The 18,789-nt window shown below is 40.1% G+C and overlaps 1 protein-coding gene across 6 annotated transcripts in view; it reads right to left on the reverse strand.

Moving 5' to 3' along the window:
• Nucleotides 1-719: 719 nt before the first annotated feature.
• gria4a (glutamate receptor, ionotropic, AMPA 4a) overlaps nt 720-18,789 on the reverse strand; it is a 110,046-nt gene continuing 91,976 nt past the window's right edge. The window contains exons 14-18 of one of the 6 annotated variants that reach the window (XM_088301025.1): nt 18,183-18,381; nt 12,885-13,132; nt 8,934-9,048; nt 7,610-7,747; nt 720-4,812 (exon numbers count right to left, since the gene is read on the reverse strand). In XM_088301025.1, the coding sequence (XP_088157151.1) occupies nt 4,648-4,812; nt 7,610-7,747; nt 8,934-9,048; nt 12,885-13,132; nt 18,183-18,381 (865 nt within the window). In that variant the 3' untranslated portion in view covers nt 720-4,647. Of the gene's footprint in view, nt 4,813-7,474; nt 7,748-8,933; nt 9,049-10,410; nt 10,526-12,884; nt 13,133-18,182; nt 18,382-18,789 lie in introns of those variants that run through there. The other 5 variants (XM_088301023.1, XM_088301026.1, XM_088301027.1 and 2 more) reach the window with 5 other exon arrangements.

An 18,789-nucleotide genomic window follows, 5' to 3' on the forward strand; every position in this document is an offset into this window, starting at 1 on the left:
GTTTGTAGTCGTTTCTGGTGAAAAAAACAAATGTTCTCCTGTTGGCGGACTTGAATAATGATTGAAAGGGAAAAAAAAGATTCAACAGCACCACCTACTGTTGTGGAGTGTGAATTACAGTCAGTAGTATGAGCCTTTTCGTATGGATCAATTGGCATTCTTGTGTGGATCTGCAAGGCGGAAAATTAGTCCCAAAAGTCACATGACCCTTTTCACTTGTTTATAGAATTGCTTTTTTTTGTACGTGGAGGATTTTTTTTTCTGTAACTAACTTAGGCTTGTTCTGTTTTTGAAGTTGAAGGATATTTTGTGTAAAACATGCTGTAATTGTTTAGAAGGCAGGATGTATTTGTTTGATAGCTACATTTCTCATGTGAACAAAATGCATTAGTTTGCGAATGAGTCATTTGGAAAACACACTTGGTTTGTGAATCGTATGGTGTGAGTAAATCTTGTTTTGTGTGTTAATAAGGTTTTGGTATCATTTTAACTTCATAACCCTGTCTCATATGCACGACATAGATTGCTCACTTAGTCCCCCCCATTTAACTTGCGTGCATTTCGTGTTGCTCCAAAAGTGTTAGTTAGTTAGTTTTTAGTAAATCTGTTACAGAGGAAACTATTTAGTTTCAGGTGTCAATCTACTCAGTTCAGTTACAACCCTTCTATGCAGTGTGAGCGTGTCTGTTTGCAGTGCAGCAGAAAAATAAACACACAAAGAGAATGTTCAGCTTTAATGTTTACTAGAAAAAAATAAATGTAAAAGCAAAAACTAAAGATCTGTCATGCTGACATGTCAGCCCAGCAGACAGCTTTTTTTGTGGTTGAAGCATGAAATGAACAAGGTTATTGATCTAGTATCAATATATAGAATATCTATTGTAAAATTCTCTTTCTTGCATACATACAGTACAATTCCAGGCTGAAAATGTTCCCCAGCCCCTTTCATTGTGTAAACACCAACTTTTTTTGTTTTTTTTTAATAATCACTTTCATCTGTGCCTGACTGAATTCTGCTCACATGTATTTGATGCAGAATTGCTACACGGTGACATTTAAGTTAACATTGTGAAAGCCAGATTTCAAATGAATTACTAAATGTGGCTGGTAGGTGGGCACCAGAGCAAAAATGAAGGAGAGAAGGAACTTGGATTGCCTCAAAATATCAATTCACTTGTATGCTCTTAATTTGTGCTAATTGAGTTATTTGTCACTTTTTCAAAAGTCTTGTATGTGGGGATTTGCAGATACAGTATTTGTGTCTTACAGTGATGTAACTGAAGTAAAAATATGGGATGGAGGACATTTGCTGAGTTTAGTATGGCATCAACCCACGGGGCCATGAGTTTACTTTAGGAAATGATTCATTACTATCATAAATTGGAACAACTGAAAGTCAGACATTTTAACAAAAGATTCAGTAATTTTTTTGGGGACATTTTGGGTGTATTCTCCGAAATATCCTATTTGATAATGATGGGCACAAGATGATTATTAAGAATTCTGCAAGATTGTGTGGATATGTTGAATCTGCTATTGATGCAAAATGGACTGCATTGCTGCAGCATAAGCACTGTTGAATCAGTCTCACGTAGTTTGCTATTTAAATAAGTAAACTTCGTCACTGAGCATTATTATTCTCATGGATATATATTTATTTCCCCAATGTGGCAGAGAAACCTAAATCAATTTTTTTTCTTTTCAGATTTGTCACACTATTATTTCAATGAGCATGACTGGTGTCATGTGAAACTATTAAATCAACTTTAGTACCAGACCCTGTGTCTCTGTATCTGTATGTTTGTGTGTGCATCTCTTTGTGTATGTGGGAGTGCCAGATGCGCTTTCAGTGTTGGGTGGGACACACAAAAACTGTGGCATATTAATATCATCAAGTTATATATATATATATATAAAAAAAGCCATATAACAGAGTGTATGCCATGGCCTCTGACAATCCGATCCATATTCTCCATAGATTATTTTTTACATATATGTGTATATATAGATATTCATTTGTTTTTGTATAGCTATATATTTACATATATAATATGTAGATGTATAAAAACAATTTGATCTTAATTACAAGTAGTGGCAATTTTAGTTTGTACTCATTATTGCAATGAATTCTTATCTCACATGTTTAAAAAAGACATTGTGAGTTTTGCTACACGTTATTTACAACAGTTTTAAAAAGCAAACTTTCCGATATGATCCTTCCATAACACCTTGAACTGACTTTTTATTACCCGAGAGAAAAAGATTTAGACTACATGTTGATACGGTTCAGATTAATCAAAGCTTTCACATTATCGATGAAGAATTTGCAACCTGGGCGACTACATTGGGACACTCAGTTGTTTGCAAATGTGCAAAGATTAATTTGTACATTTAAGTAGCATGACTTTGTGATTTGTTGATACATATGACACACTGAAACACTCGAGAGCAAGTCCATTCACAACCATTACAACTGATACATCACAGTCTTTACTGATTCGTGGTCTTCCTTGCGTTTCGTTTATTGGCTCTTTAAGTGTGTCGCAATTCAATGCATCCTGCATTTAAAGATCGATCAAAACGTGCCATAATTTGAAGGATCCTTCAATGCGGACCAAATATCAGCTCCACTACTGTTTTTGGAGGATACATTGCTATTATCGTGTGTGACCAGCCACACCTGGAGATTCTTATTATCCTGAAACTTTTTTCAACAAGGTGGCACCAAGTACACAGGAAGAGAGGAACATTTGGCTATAACACTAGGTATTGGTAGAGGAAAAATTCTGTTAAATTTTTTGACAGTAGCAATGGCAACATGTAGCCACTTGGCATCGTGGTTCTCTGAAGAGTGTAGCCACTGAACTGAAAATACATCCATTCCATCAGCCGCTAAATTTCTGTCTAGAAGATTGTCATGTTCTGGTCATCACACTCTACAGTCGCGAGTTGTCAGAACAAAACATGAGCATAAATCGAAAACTACATTAAAGTTTGTGGATCAAATTTAGAATCGCTTTGGTCATTTGCAAACGTCGATAAGGTCCCACAGATGAATCTTGTGTGCTCATTTGACATCTTCCCATGTTTAGTTGTTCCTTTGCATCTCTGTACATACAACTGAACCATCAATATTGTTTTGTTTTCGTCATATTTCTACTTTGTAAGTCATTAAACTATTGATGAAGGACTACTGATTTGTTACAAACCCATATGTACAACTCCGAATCCAATGAAGTTTGAACATTGTGTAAAATCTAAATAAAAACAGAATACAAGGATTTGCAAATATTTTTCAACCCATGTCCAATTAATTCACCAAAAAGACAAGATATCCAATGTTCAAACTGATGAATGCTATTGATTTTTTTTTCTTGATTTCAATTTAATGCCTGCAGCACATTTCAAAGAAAGCTGGGACAGGGACAACAAAAGACTCTGACAATTAAGGTAGAAAAGAATATTGCCACGTGGGCACTTTCATGAGCACTTTAGCAAACCATTGTCAGTCTTGGCCAATGTAATTTAAAACTCTACCATGCAAAGTGAAAGCCATATATAAACAAAACCCAGAAACATACGTGACTTCTCCGGTCCAGAGCTTTTCTCAGATGCACTGATCCGAAGTGAAAATGTGTGCTGTGGTCTGATGAGTCCACATTTCAAACCAAAAAGGAGAAAGACCATCTGGATTGTGATCAGCGCAAAGTTCAAAAGTCAGCATTTATAATCATATGGCATGTCTAACTAATCGGTGCCGGGCTGTTGCGCAATTGAAGTTGTATATCAAGCAAGAATGGGAAAGAATTCCACCGACAAAGCTTTTTGGAACTTGTTGCAGGCATCCCATTAAAAATAAGTGAACATCGCATGACTATAGCAAAAACAACAACAAAGTTAATCAGTTTGAAGATGAAATAACTTCTGTTTGTGATGCATTTCATTGGATATAAGTTCAAGTATGTGAAAATCAGTGTATTTTGTTTTTATTCACACAACATCCCAACTTCATTGGAATTGGGGTTTGTATTTTAGGGCCCACATAGGCCACACATACCGCAATGTGGAGGTTTTGTCTGTTTCGTAGTGGCTGTCTGCCCTGCTGCATAGGGCAAGAACTCATTCTGCATGAAAAGTAAGCGTTGTCTTCCATATATGAATTTCCATGGCAAAGTCTGTATTGTCCCAAAAAATTCAAGCTTACAGTTTTCTGGTCTTCTAGGAGGATACACCTGGCACTTTGCAGGCAAGATGACAATAGCCGTGACGATATGATCAACATAAACGTTTGTCTTTGTAAGGCGCTGTTGAGGGGTGCTGTTTATTGGCCGAGACTGTCCAATGAAGACAAAATGAGAGGGTTTTCTTCATCATCAAGATTGTGGTTATAGCTCAGCGTTTAGTATCAGTTTGTATGAATTAATCCTCCAAAATTAAAAAGTATGCTGCAGCCAACTATAGCAATGTTCACGATGCGATTTCCCATTTCCTCTATTCCACTTTCTTAAGTACAATAAGTCAGAGGCAGCGGGAAAAGATGTAAAAATGTATGGCATCGGAGGATAAAGTGATGATTATGGACGTGATCCTTCAATGTGAGTCTGCATGTTGGTGTGTCACTAAGGCACAGCGGATCTTTTTTGGTTTTCAGGGCAGTCCGGAGGAGACCACTGCAAGGCCAGGGTGTCGGAGGGTGGCATGGCCAGTGTGCACGGCTTTAGGGCAGTCTGGCGTTAAAACGCGGCCGTTCTCCCCCACACTTCCTGTGATGGACAGACGGGCCTTGTTTCGCATGGCTTCAGAAAAAGACAGCTGGATGAGGAAGAACAGGAAAGAGGTTAAGTGTGAATGTAAAAACTGAACCATAAGTGCAGCCATTTCTTGAAAAACACACATGCATGCATTTGACATAATCATGCATGGCTTTTCACGCATATTACTTGGAAACCACAGTATGATTGTAAGTACAAAGTTGGGAAGGTGCAGTCACATCAAGTCGCCTCGGCTAAACTCTATCTGGCTTCACTCACCTTCGTGTGTGATCGTTGTATTTTCATGTAATAGTTGTTGAGCAGCACTGACAAAGAAGTAACTAAATGGACTGCTGCTGACACTGAAATATAATAAAGCAGCCGGATCAAGTTGAATCTGATAATGAGCCGCTAACAGACATTTATTTTATCCATATACTGTAGTTGGCCTGGAACGTTGGCTGGCCAGGTACTAAAAAGAGTAGTACCCCATAGTACCTGTCTTTGACAATGGAAAAGTGTAACTTGGAAGTAGAACTTGGTTGGCCAAGTAGAGTCAGTGCACTGGAAAATTGGCATTACGGTTGGATGAATTTGCCCTCTTGAAATTTTTTAACTATTTTCCTGTACTTACAAAAAAAAAAATGCAAATGCAACTTCATTTTAGAAAATGGTTGATTTTTGGCGTGATTTATTATTATATTAAAAGCTGCTTAATGCTGACTATGCTTGAAGATTTTCCAATCAACCCTGTTATAAAAAGATTTATTGATGCATTTTCTTGAAACAAAAAAAAAATTGACTGATTTGTACTGATTAATTAGGATTTTCTTTTTATATTTATACAGTAGGGGGCTGTCATTCAGCTTTTTGTGGGGTGGGAAAACAAACAAACAAACAAACAAACTCTGGAACTCCTGGTGTAAATGCACCCCCAAACCATGGATCACACAAAAGGGCAATCACTGCATTAAGTGCCGGCATCGTTGATCAATGCAAAAGGTAAAAGCAGGCAACACATCAACAAACAGAAGATTTGTGTTTTAGACATCTGCATTTTATGGTGACCATGCGGTTTTGGGTGAGGTGAGGGAGGTTTGGTCGGTTGTGGCTTTAAGTGATTCCAAAAGTGGGCAGGGATCATTTTTAGAAGGTGAGGATTTGAGAACGACAAAGGAAAGCAGGAAAGTGAGACTTTATTTCAAGGATTCCGATTTATAGAGAGGGAGTAAGTGACTATACTGCTCGGAGTAGGGCGGGGGGGGGGCACTTCATATGGACAGACTACTCCATGATGTTTTTGAACATGCCTTCTTTCTGACTGTAGTAACACAGCCCAAACAATACAGTTTGCTGTGCGCTCATTAAATCAGTGTGTTTATTTTTAAATTTATTTGACTTCATTTAAATGGCATTTTTCAACATCATTAAGCAGCTGTGCTACATGAAGTGTTTGTTGATCATTTTTTTTCCCTGCAGCAACGCTGGGCTGTTTTGAAGTTGTCGGGGCTGGATGAGGCAAAAGCACCTCTTTGGTCCGTCCACCACAGGGATGCACAGCTCCACTTTTACAGTATGAACGATTAACAAGTTGTTTTTGCAGATTTGGTTGAATGGGGATCACAAGTACTTTACGTTGTCATAAGGTGCTAACGTTCCCCTTCTGAATTAGTTGTTCTAATGTACTTGAAGTTTTTTACATAGCCTGGTGATACTCGCGGATCGTGTGGAGTCGTTTTAAATGTGAGGAATATCTCACATGGATTTCCTTGGTGTGATTTCTATCACATTAGTGGCGAAAGTGAGAAAATAACTGATGAAAGCTGGTGCCTACACTGAAGATAATTAATTTCTAGCTGGAAGCCATCATATTTTAACGAGGAACAGCCAAGATCGGTCTAAAATCTTCAACATGTTGCGTAACAAAGCAATAAATAGTCTCAAAACTTTAAGGGTCCGAAACGTGGCTTTGTAGATTTTGCATGCTCTCCTGACGCTTGCATGGATTTGCTCCCGTTTCCTCCCACATTCCAGAAACATGCATGTTAGGTTCACTGAGGACGCCAAATTGTCTGGAAGTGTTAATGTGAGTTTGATATAATGGTGAAATCTAATTTTCTTTTATTTATGATTGCATATGTTTAGGTGCATTTTTTATTGCAAATGCCACATTTCTTCAATAATTACTTGGAAGAAGTACGAAAACCCTATTGCCGATAGTGAGTGAATTTCAACATTAATATGGTTCATTGCCCTCGCTGTTAAACAAAACATGCACTTCCATTGTACCGCAACGCTCGACAAGAAAATTGTTGGTTTTACATAACGGCATGTGTGAATGGAGTTGTGCATCCCTGCTCTGTTGTTTTGTTAATTATAAGTGAAGAGTACAATGCAGTTGTCTAGTTATGCCATTAGCTATGAGCATCACCACCACTGTCATGTCATTAGAATTGTTTTGCAGGCAAAGACGGTGGAACCAAATCTAGCAGATGGATAACAACAAACCAAACATATTTCAAAATTTTCGGTCAATAATAAACAAATAACCAAAAGAAGTTTTCATTAAGAAACTATATCATCATTGGTTCCACAATGCTTGACCGCACGTACTCATGACCACATGAATAACAACACGGTTCCGTGTTGACAGGCTCTGGCATGAACATAAACAACAAACTACAGCACCACCATGATGACCACCACCACCATCGTGACCCCACCTAGACGGCAGCCTCTAAATCCTACCCCTAGATCTTGACCCCCTCGGAGCCGTACACGTTGTACCCCTCCCTATAAGTGGCTAGATTCTGGGTGCTTGGGGAGGGGCTGGGGCAGTGGGGGGGGCTAAGGTCCACCTTCATGCGTTTGGCTTCGGCCCGCGACTTGTAGCAGAACTCGACCAACGCCACAAGCATGGCGAGGCCCAGGCCGCCCACGAGGATGTAGAAGACCCCGGCCACGTTTGACAGGCTCAGGGCTTGAGACGACTTGTCCTGTGGAGAGCAGGAGGGGGAGTTGTGTTGGGGGAGGAGGTGAGGTAGAAGCCGATGGGGGACGTTGTCGATGGTTATCAGAGTGAAAGAAAGTCAAAGAAGGTAAAAAACAGGAAAATAAATGTGAGTGAAGAGAATCAAGGTGAGCAGGGGTGAGGAGAAAAGAGACAAGAGGGTACAGCGGGTTAGACACATTCACTTGTGATTGATTTCAGTTCATTTCATTGTGATTGAGTCAATGTGCTACAATCAAGTCATGCATCTGGAATGAGTCTGCGTTTTTTTGCTCAATCGTAAACAATTCTAACAACATTCTACGTCTACAATAACAGTTAGTACTTTTATAGCTATTAGGAGATCTACAATCTACACTTTTATACATGCAATGTGTCATTGTGTCAGAGCATCTGAAACGAACAGTCTTTCAAATAGATGAGAGCTGGCATTTATCTCAGCAATGAAGAAATTTCACTGCACTTTCAAAACATTCAAATCCGTTTACAACTTTGATGGTTGAGCTCAATGTAATCCCCGCGTCAATAATTTCCCCCAAATTTCCTTGAGGAAAGATTTACCGGTAGAGTTGGCGGTGATATTGAAGCATTTATTTAACGCATTTAGCATTAGCCCATTTGTGCAGAAGAAAAATCAGAACCACTTTTGTTTGGTTATCTGGTTTGTATGACACCAGAGGAAAATCGGGCTCTCTGAGTCTTTGTTTTAACGTACACGTACGGTATTTGTATCACTTGAAAATAAACATTGGAATACAATTGGGTGTGTTTATACGGAGACTAACTCGTGTTAAATTTGACCTTTCCAAAGATGACAATGAGATGAACGTGACCATAGTCTAATGATAATCGGTAGTGCACAGTCAGCATTGAATTTCTGAAGCTAAGTGCAATGAAAATGAGTTTGCCACAGATTGCTACAGAAACTGAACAAAAAGCGATTATCTGTTATGAGATATTTGATGCTTTTTTGCTAAATGTGGTTCACCACCATGAACAGTCACATTAAAATTAAGTTTTCCCCTGATGTAGTGCACAATATATTTATTTATTTATTTTTTTGGGACAAAACAAAATGAGGTGTTGCTCGGACAGTAGTTGCAGTAATCTGGAGCATGTTGAGGATGAAAGTTTCAGGCTAGCATTCTGGGCTGTAGCAGCGTGAGACTAACCTTACTTCCAGAGTCCTTGGGTCCACATTCTCCCTTGTCATACCACCATTTGTTTTTCAGTTTGTCTAAGACGCCCGCTTCGCTCAGTTTCAAAACGGCAAGGTTTACCGGGGTTCTTTGCGTGTAAAAATAACATAAATAACATCATAGGTCATGTTATTTTATGTTATTAAAGTCTTTCACATATGCATTGTACAGCTCAGTCACAGCGTTAGCAAATACGTTATCAGTTTGAAACCAAGTGACCTAGCATGGATCCCACTGAGTACATGTGTGTATGCTCGTTGAGGAGGGGCTGGGGGGAGTGGAGCTACGCGAGCTACAGACATATGAGTGGGACCCAACTTTGTCACTTCACGTAACACAACCATACTACCCCAGCTGTTTTTTTTTTTTTTTTTAATCAAACCACACGCAAATATTGTATAGACAGGAATATTGGACCCCTATAGGCATGGGTAACTGGAAGAGACTGTGACTTTGGTACATCCGGCACGCAACACTTTAACTAGCATGTCTTTTTACTCCATCGTGGCATTTAACCATAAATGCGTACGATTGAAATGCACATCAGGTAGGCGTTGCCTTTGGCTTGCGGCGGTGTCAAATAATTTAACACTGTCAAAGTTGCTTCATGAAATATTTGGTAATTCAGCATTTCAGACCTAGAAAAATTTAAGGAGACAATTTTATTGTTGTACCATTGTAATTTTATCAAATTATAGTATAATTATACATTCACTCCCATTACTTCATATTTGGTGATTTTGCATGAATTCCAAGATATAATTCAAGTAAATATCTGTTCCTTCAAAAAAATTGTAGTTGAAAATGTGATTAATCGCAATAAATCATGGAAATATTTTGTGGTTAATTATTGAAAAAAATATAATCGCTTGACAGCACTAAAAATAATGCTTTTTTTTAATTGCGACTTGAGCAGCATATACGTCACTTTGTGTAGCAGACAGTTTCTTCCATCGTCCTCTCATTTTGTTGTCTTTACCTCTCTCCACAAGAGGGCGAACATTCCTGCCTGTACAGTACTTGGAAATTGTCCTCTTCAATCTCTTTCCACAGAACCTCCACATCACCTTGCTCTTTCCTTTCAGAAAGAAATGTCAAATATGTTGCTGTTTGTATAGTCGTCGGTTAAAGTTCACAGCCTTCTGATAAAGTGTATTTTTAGAGAAATATTTATTTTTTCAATAACCTCAAGTGTTGTACCTGTGTCAACGGCTTTGAACTTTTTCATGTGGAAAAGGTGCACACTGTTGACAACAGCTGCAACCTTGAGTCCACAATTAAAGCAGAAGGTGTCTCAGGAGGTTTTGGACATCACTTTTGCCCTTTTCCTAAACTTTTCACCAGGGTAGATGCTTGCATTACTGAAGGATGGGGGGGCCATCTCAGGCTCCCCAGCCAGTGATTGACCCCCGTTCCCTCAGGGTGGGTAGGGCAGACAGAGAGGGCTAACCTTGGAATCCCCTCCCCCGCTGCCACATTCTCCTTTGTCATACCACCACTTGTTTTTCAATTTGTCCAACAGGCCCTGCTCGTTGAGCTTTAGCACGGCCAGGTTGACCGCATTTCTTAAAGTAAAAAAAGGAGGAGGGGGGGGGGGGACATAAGATAGTTTGGTCAGAGCAAAGGATAGAAGGAAAGACAGACAAGCTGGATGGGGACCAGTGCCAGGTGGAAGAAGGTGAGGGACATGGGAGCAAAGGGAGGACGACTAAGAGGGCTTGGAAGGAAGATGGGAAGCACCCCAGAAAAAAAATCTCTTTATCTCTTTTACTCTCTTCCTACAAATGTATTTTATGCTAATTCTATCTGGATGAACTTTATCTGCGCAAGAGTGCCAGAATGCTGCTGTAGAGTGTTAACCGGGGTTGTAGCCTGCTGACGAAGCTCGTGTCCCCTCCTGCAGCTTCACTACCCTCCAGCTCGTCTCAACTTGTGTGTGTGTGTGTGTGTATCCACTTTCCCACAAGCTTCCTATCACACCCCTGAAGGGATTGTGACCTCCAAATAAAATTCAGGGACATAGTACTGGGTTTTGGATTTGAAAATGGGTCTCAAAGTTTTTGAAAACCATTCTGTTGTCGTCTTTTAGTACTGAACATAGTAGTCTGTGAACAGATGTGAATAGGTGATTAGTGTCCAGTCGCAGCAGTTTAACTAAAATAATAATGTGGATCACAACGCATCTCTGCTTATAATGCTCGTCTTGTTAAGTATATACAGTATTTAATTACTTTATGAAATTATTAATAATATAATAGAATGTAAAGATTAATTGCGCCGTGTGCAACTTTGCCTCTGGGGAGAGTTTGCATTGTTTGTTAACATGGGACTAAACAGTCTGCCACAAGGCAAAGCTTTGTGGTTACATTCAATATACATGTAATTCTCTTAGTTTTTAGTTTACTTTAACAGTACCTTATATTTTCGCTCACAAGTCAAAGCAAAAATTTGTCTGAACGACGGTTTTTGATAAAACACTTAAGTTGGGTCACTTTTTTCTCAAGGCAGGAAACTGGAAAAACATTGGTACACAATTCAATTTTTTTAAAAGGTATAATTATTGTGTTGTCTGTGTTCATTTGAAGGGGAGAATTTTGCACAAGTAAAGAGAGTTCAGAGATATTGATCAAGACAGTGTTCTCTGGGGTGATCTAATCGACAAGCTATGATTCGATGATTAGCGCAATGGGTGAAAAACAGTTCACATATCATTATTTTAAGCTAGACTTCAAAATGCAGTGATTATAATCATCAGAGAACATTCTTCCTCACCAACATGACACTATGAGGAGAGGCAGCCTCAATCTCATGCTCCCAGACATTTTTTTCACCTGATAAATTTATTTTTGGGTTTATTGAGAGAAACAAGATGCAACTGCAGATAGTCCTGGGAGGAAAGACTACACACTCACTGTCTAAAAAAATAGATGCTTATCATATGCATATCAAATCCAAGCCATTAGTATTTGAGGGACTTATGTGCACCACTTATGGGGAAAGTTATAGGACGGGCATGTTGCTTTTGCTTTTTGTACAAGTTGACAAAAGGTTAGCGAGAGACAAGTTGAATTGTCTGACTTCTTATTTCCCCTCAACAGACACCCATCACATTGGGGAAAGGACTGCAAGAATATGTGGTTTATAAAATGTCTCCTGAGAGGAAAAAAGAACAACACATTTGTGACTTAGATTTCCCAAGTCAATCTCTGTAAAACGTATATCTACACTTTTAAAGAAAGAAGGGTTAAACGTTTGTGTTTGATTGTGTTTACGTCCCCCATTAAAGCCCCTTTGGTCACTTCCTTTTATTGTTGTTTCCTATAATTTCCCCTTTTGGGTGTGGATGCAGTGGCTGTAGCCTGAGGTTATTGCCCCTCCTCACAGTCGGCTTCATCATCATTATAATGATCATCACGACAATGCCTTTGCTTAGAAGTAACACAGACACAAGACAGCGGACACATGGACAGTGTTACCTGGAAGGTGACCCTGTGAAGAAACAAGTGTAAAGGAGGAGCAACATAAAGTGACACAGGACATAACAATGGGAAAAATATAAGTGACAAAGAGAACACACACAATGAGACAAACTAAGGAATTAGGACTCAAGGTGATCAAGAGGAGATATGATGATGATATTTAAACATGTCACTAGAGTTGCTGCTGGGTGAAAACTTTTTTTTTTGCAAGAAATTGTCAGCATTGTCTTGATTGGTGGCATCCACTGATGAGGCTTAACCCTGGCATCAGAGTGTGGGTAAAAAAAATCAATTATTTTGGTTTTATTTGTAGTTAAGAAGTTTCCACCGGACAGCAATGACATTAATAATTGTGTAAAAGGCACAGCAGGGTAGGTGGAATATCGCAGCAATAGCACAGTATCACTGTCGTTACTGTTTCCTATTGTTACACTATTCCACCTACCTTAACTGTGAGCCTTTGGGTGTCGCAATTCCATATCCTTTGGAGTCCAGGTTGCCGCCGACTTTCATGGTGTCACATGGCTTGCGTTGCTCCGTGTACTCATTCATGGTGGACTCCAGGAGGAAGGCGTACTTCCCTTTGGACTTGCGCACCCTCGCCACACCTTCCGCAGTGGTTTTGGTGAAGACAGTTGGCTCGGCCGACTTCATATATGACCACATCTTCTCATATACAGCTATTTTGGATCTCTGCGTAGAAGAGCGATAGTAAAACAGCAAAAATTAATTCACGTAGGCAATAATTGGACATTTAACTACAAAGCGAGTTGTGTCGTCTTGCTTAATGTTTCGCAAAAGGGAACAATTGGATTTAGTAACAGGAGAGTTAAAGTTGATATTAGGCACAATAGTGCGTCATACAAGTGCCCCTCTCTCTAGAATATCCTTGCAGTTGCCATTGATTATATCCCACAAAGATTATTGCTGCTCATACCTGTGAACCAGGGGTGTTCCGATTAAAGTTTTAGGCTGCTGATTCTGAAACGACCATCCGTGCGTGAGATCAGCCGATACCGATTCCAAATCCTATCAGATTAGCTTTAGTTTTTTCATTTATTTTAGAGCTGCAACTATCAAATATTTTAATTGGCAATTAATCTATCATTTTTGCATAGCCCAGAAACACAACATTAATCAGAACGCTATGTGTGATTGACTCTACTGTAACTTAAGCATTAGCTGTGAAATCACTGAAAGGTGCTTTTAATCAATTTCTTAATTTATAGCTGCAAGAGATGGTAAACAGAAGATATTTTTTTGACAAACAACGGAACGTTATTATCTCAAAGGCCAGGTAATTCTTTTTGTTGGCTCATATTAAACTTGCGTGTTGACCTAAAATGGGTACCAGTGTCATGTGAGTTCCTTCATGTGTAGCCACATTTGTGTCTTTGTAGACTCTCAATTCCTCACTCTTAGTGGATTTCCAAAGTTGTGTTCACATCCACCATCATCTGATGATAATGCCTGTGTTGCTAACCCTGAAGTGGATCTTTAAAATATGTTTTTGTCAGAACTCAGCGACTCCTGGGACTTGACATTATCATCATAAAAAAGAAAAAATACTCTCGACCAACCAGCTCCAACTCCTGCCAAACCGCTCCAGGCCTCCATGAGCTACAGTATGTTGGACAACAACCTACTAAAAAATGTGGATCATTTCGCCTAGCTTTGGCAGTCTTCTCTCCACAAGAGCTGACTTTAATGCATCATATAACATTTGTCAGCGCAGGTTTTGCCAGGCTTAGGAAGAATTTTTGAGAATGCGGACATCCAAACCAAAAACAAACATCCAGTGTATCAAGCAGCAGCTCTATACGGCTGATAGCTGGAATATCACTTACAATGTCTCTCCAATATCCTCCAAATAAACTGGGAATATAAATCAACCAACATCATTTTTATTAAGTAAGCTAACATCGGAAGCATGACCATAAATGGCACTAACTCCGGAACAAATGATTTCCGGTCAGTTGAAGGAAGGACAGCGCACCCAAGGGAGACAGAAGAAGCGGAATAAAAACATCATTAAAACTCACCTTAAAAGTGTCACTTTAGTCTGAACGCCTGGGATGGGGCAGACCTTGAGAGAATTACGGAGCATTACCATTACGGTACAGTACAGCTAGAAGCGGACCTTCACTGTGCCACAAAAGCAAAGAGGCACCAGAGGAAGGAGAGATCCACCACCACCAAAACGACACCACAAACCCAAACGACAACAACCTTGAGAACCACATCCATAGGTCACCATTGCAATGGTTGATTAAGGACCGGCCTTTCCAGCCACCTGAAGACACACATACTGGCTTCAAGTGATCGCCAATGATGATGACCCCAATTGTTTATACGGACTAGCTGTCCTAATGGATACAGCGAGCGCAGGCGTCATGCTACACAAGCATGGCAACTCCCCGTGATAGTGTTATTCTCAACGAGACGCCCCCACTGAGACTTGCATTCAGTGAGGTGTGAGTTTGTGTCTGCGGCTTGTGCGTGACGGACACCTATCCCACAATGTCACTCACATCCAAGAGCACCAGCAGACCCCTCCTCTTACCTTTCTTCCATTTTTTTCTCTTTTTATGATTTTGTTTACCCTCCAAAATCTATGAAAGACTCAACCTTCACACTAACAACTCTTTAACAACAACGCGTCTTCCTCCATCTCCGTGTTCAAGTTGAGTCGATACATATTTTTATTGTATCAACCAGCTCCTTATAGAGCTACAGTAAATATGTGGGGGGGTTTTTTTGTACAAAAATCCATCATTTGTCACAAGGGTTACATTCCAGACCATCTCTGCAATAAATAAAATCTGGGAAGTAGCAACCTAACATTTATGAGATTATTCTTATTAAGTTTCATGCATACATTTAAATTTTTGATGAATAAAGCCGGAGGGTTGAGGCCGGAACGGTACAAAGATCGCGGCCAGAGGTCGGGGGACTAACCGGCAAAAAAGGGTCAAGTGCCCAGCTATGCAAAATAGTCACAGAATAATAACACACAATTTAAAAAATCTGCCTCAATAGAGATAATCACAAAATATTTAAAAGTATGGTGCTACAATAGATTACAGACCACAAAAACGCCGACTCGGAGCCCAATGGGATGAAAATCTTGTCCTGATGTCCCTGGACTAATTGTCAGGTAATCACAGGGCACATACAGCCAAACAACCATTCACACGCAAAGGTAATTTAGAGCCTTCAATAATTCCACCATGCATGTTTTCAGAATGTGGGAGGGAGCTGGAGTAGCTCTAGACAACTATTAGAAGCACAAGTTTTGTTTTTATTTTTTGTCATTTTTGACTATGAGTATCCCAAAGTAGCAACAAATGTGATACCTCATTTAAATTGGACCTTATTACACATGTGCAAGTGATTATAATGACTTGGCCTGTCGGTGTATGCGTGAGGTTGATGCGGCTATGATGACTGTGCAAATATACCGCAGCTTGGTGGGGGAAGATGTGTGACAATGTGATGTGGCTCTTTCCAGATTCTTGAACAATGAGTGAGGCGGTGAAGGAGGAAATGGATGCTGAATTCACCTTCAAGCATCCGCACTTTGAAAAACACATTTAATTATACACCGACGCTCAGAGGAGGGGATGAGGCTCATGCGCATACACTCGCATGGATCCATAGGCATATGAATATGCTCATGTGCGCTCATTCAGACACACACTCATGTAGTCACACAAACAGACACAGATAATTAATGGTGGTGGTGAATCCCCCTCAGCTGTGGGGGAGTAAATTGCTTTTTCACCCTCCACAGATTTCATCCTGCTCGTTATGTTGATGATGCCAGAGCTGTTCACAGAAGCACAAACTGTCTGCTCTGATAGCCCCCCCCCACGTGCCCCCTCCCATCCGAGAAGCAACCCAACATCCTCACTCCAGCACATCTCTTTTAGATCTGTTAGTTGGTGTATAAACACACATAACGAGCACAAAGCTCTTTGGAATGTTACAGAGCATGACGACGTGACAGAGCCCATTTAGTGTTTTCCCCCTCGAGACTTTGCGACAATTCTTGTCATTACCGGCAAGTTGTGATTGAGCGAAGCCAAACTTGGGCTTCTCTCCGTCACTAATCTGCACGCCGCCTCTCTCTACCGTGTCCGTGTCCACTCTTATCATGACTCCACTCAGCATAAAGTGCTCTTTCTCACGTTTGCATGACTTTTGCCGGTGTAAATCACACACTACGCAAGCAATTTCCACTAAATTTTGTGAAGGTGTGGGGTGTGGGCCACAGAAAAACATATGGTAATTGATCAGATTTTTGTAAAAAAAAAAAAAAATCCTCTTAGAATTCCAAACATGGCTTTTTCTCCTCCAGCAATTTGGCATAACGCAACCAATTTAAAATGCGCATAATAAACACCTGCAGTACTGGTGTGAACATGATGTACCGCAACGTGCAATGCAACTGTTCAAATTTCAAACCAGGCTCTGTTCACTCATTAATTTTCAACATCTTATCATTCAGGGTCACTTGTGAGCTGGAGCCGTTCCCAACTTAACTTGATGTTAAATGTCACAGCTGTCTCAGCACATTGCTGCTTCCTGTTCCCTTTCTCATACGTAGAGTTTTGCTGACCATTGGCACAAATTAATACTTTATAAACCGCGGGTTGATTTCAAAATGGAAGTCTTTGAAATGAGGAACCATGCCAGATCCTCAATAGATAGATATTGTTACGGTTTGATACTGATACCGTATGAAAATGGCTTCAGGTGTTTTTTGCTGCTCTCTCTGTTGTCATCTATCAATTTGATGACCCGCTCCACTGTTTACTTCTCTACAGTGGTTGTGTGCTGTCTGTGTCGTGCTACTCAAGAGTACGGTAATAGTTGCCCCTTGTGTAGTTAGCCTGATCTTGGTCAGTGAATCAGCTCCACCCCTTGAGTTCCACCAATTGTGTCTGAGCTGGAATGTTATCACTGCCGTATTTACCGGTAGTTTTCATGTTTGGTTTAATTTTCCAATCTGTGCCACTATAAGGAAACCAGACATCATCGTTTCATTGTGGTCCCTCCTCCGGGGTGTGCCAGGTTGAGAAAATAAAAGCTTTTATTCTCCGGGTAGCACTTTTTTGCATTTCCCTCCATAATTCAAGGCATACATTGTTTTATAGAAAGCACTCGTAATAAATCAGGTCACAGCGGTTTGTCGATCAACAGAAAGAAGCAAACTGCCTTTAACACTTAAGCAAGAATTTAGTTTCAAGCTAGGCACAGTTCAGAGCCATTTGTACAATGCTTTTTTTCCCCACTGAAATTTCTGGAAATGACCCTCGATTTATTCTTCAACACCCACCTGGAGTGGAATAAATCAGTTTATACGCTCATTTGTCATCGTCCTGCCTACAGTCAGAGCTGAATTCTTCTGCTCGGCTTTGTGTATGACACTGCAAAGTCTGAAAGCGGCCTTCGATACAGGCATATTATGTTTTGAATAATGTGTTTGAAATAAAATCTTGCTTCTCAACATCACATAGCTTAGTTCTCTTTTTGATTTAGACACACTGCCATCCATATAAATTCTCAAAATATGGTAAGAAAACAAAAACGCAATTTGAAAACGCTATGGCAGAAAGAGGAGACTTGTGTTGCTTATCTAAAAAGGAATATGGTAAACGCAAGACGTGATGTTTTCAAAAATACCGAAATGTGTTTTGTAATCACATTTAGTAAAAAACCAAGGGTTTTAAAACCGTACCCTGAAGAACTCCTTAGTAGAACCTGAGTCCAGTGTCCCATAGGCTATCTCTGTCTGTTTGGCCAAGTCTTCTGCACTCTCAATGGGGGAAACCATCCTCTCCACAGTCAGGAAGGCAGCGAGGTTGGCTGTGTAAGACGAGATGATGATAAGGGTAAAGAACCACCACACACCTCCCACAATACGTCCAGACAGAGACCTGGAGAGAAGACAGATGGAGGTGGAGGAGGGAGAGAGAGCGGGAGAGAGAGAGAGAGAGAGGAAGTGTGGCGCAAAGGAAATGAGTGGGAAGGGTGAGGAAGAGGAGGACGGGCGCAACAGAAGGAAGAGATCAGGAAGGGTATTTGAGATAGATGTTTGCAGGCAGATGATGAAGGACCGAGGAAGTGTGAAGGTTAAGGGGATAGAAAAATACATGAGAACAAGAGCGATGGGGATTAGCAGAGGGGAAAAAAACAAAACAGGCAGGCTTAATTATTACTTTATTTTTGCAAAACATTTTCACCAATTCTGCGTTCATGACTGTGGGCACATTATTGCGAAGAAAACTTCTTCTTCTTCATCTCCAGAACCAGTTCAGTATGAACAATAACAAAGACTTCATGCA

The sequence above is a fragment of the Idiotropiscis lumnitzeri genome, chromosome 7 (assembly GCF_059441095.1).
Source record: "Idiotropiscis lumnitzeri isolate Australia: NSW breed Sydney's pygmy pipehorse chromosome 7, RoL_Ilum_1.0, whole genome shotgun sequence".
In the NCBI taxonomy this organism is placed as follows: Eukaryota; Metazoa; Chordata; class Actinopteri; order Syngnathiformes; family Syngnathidae; genus Idiotropiscis; species Idiotropiscis lumnitzeri.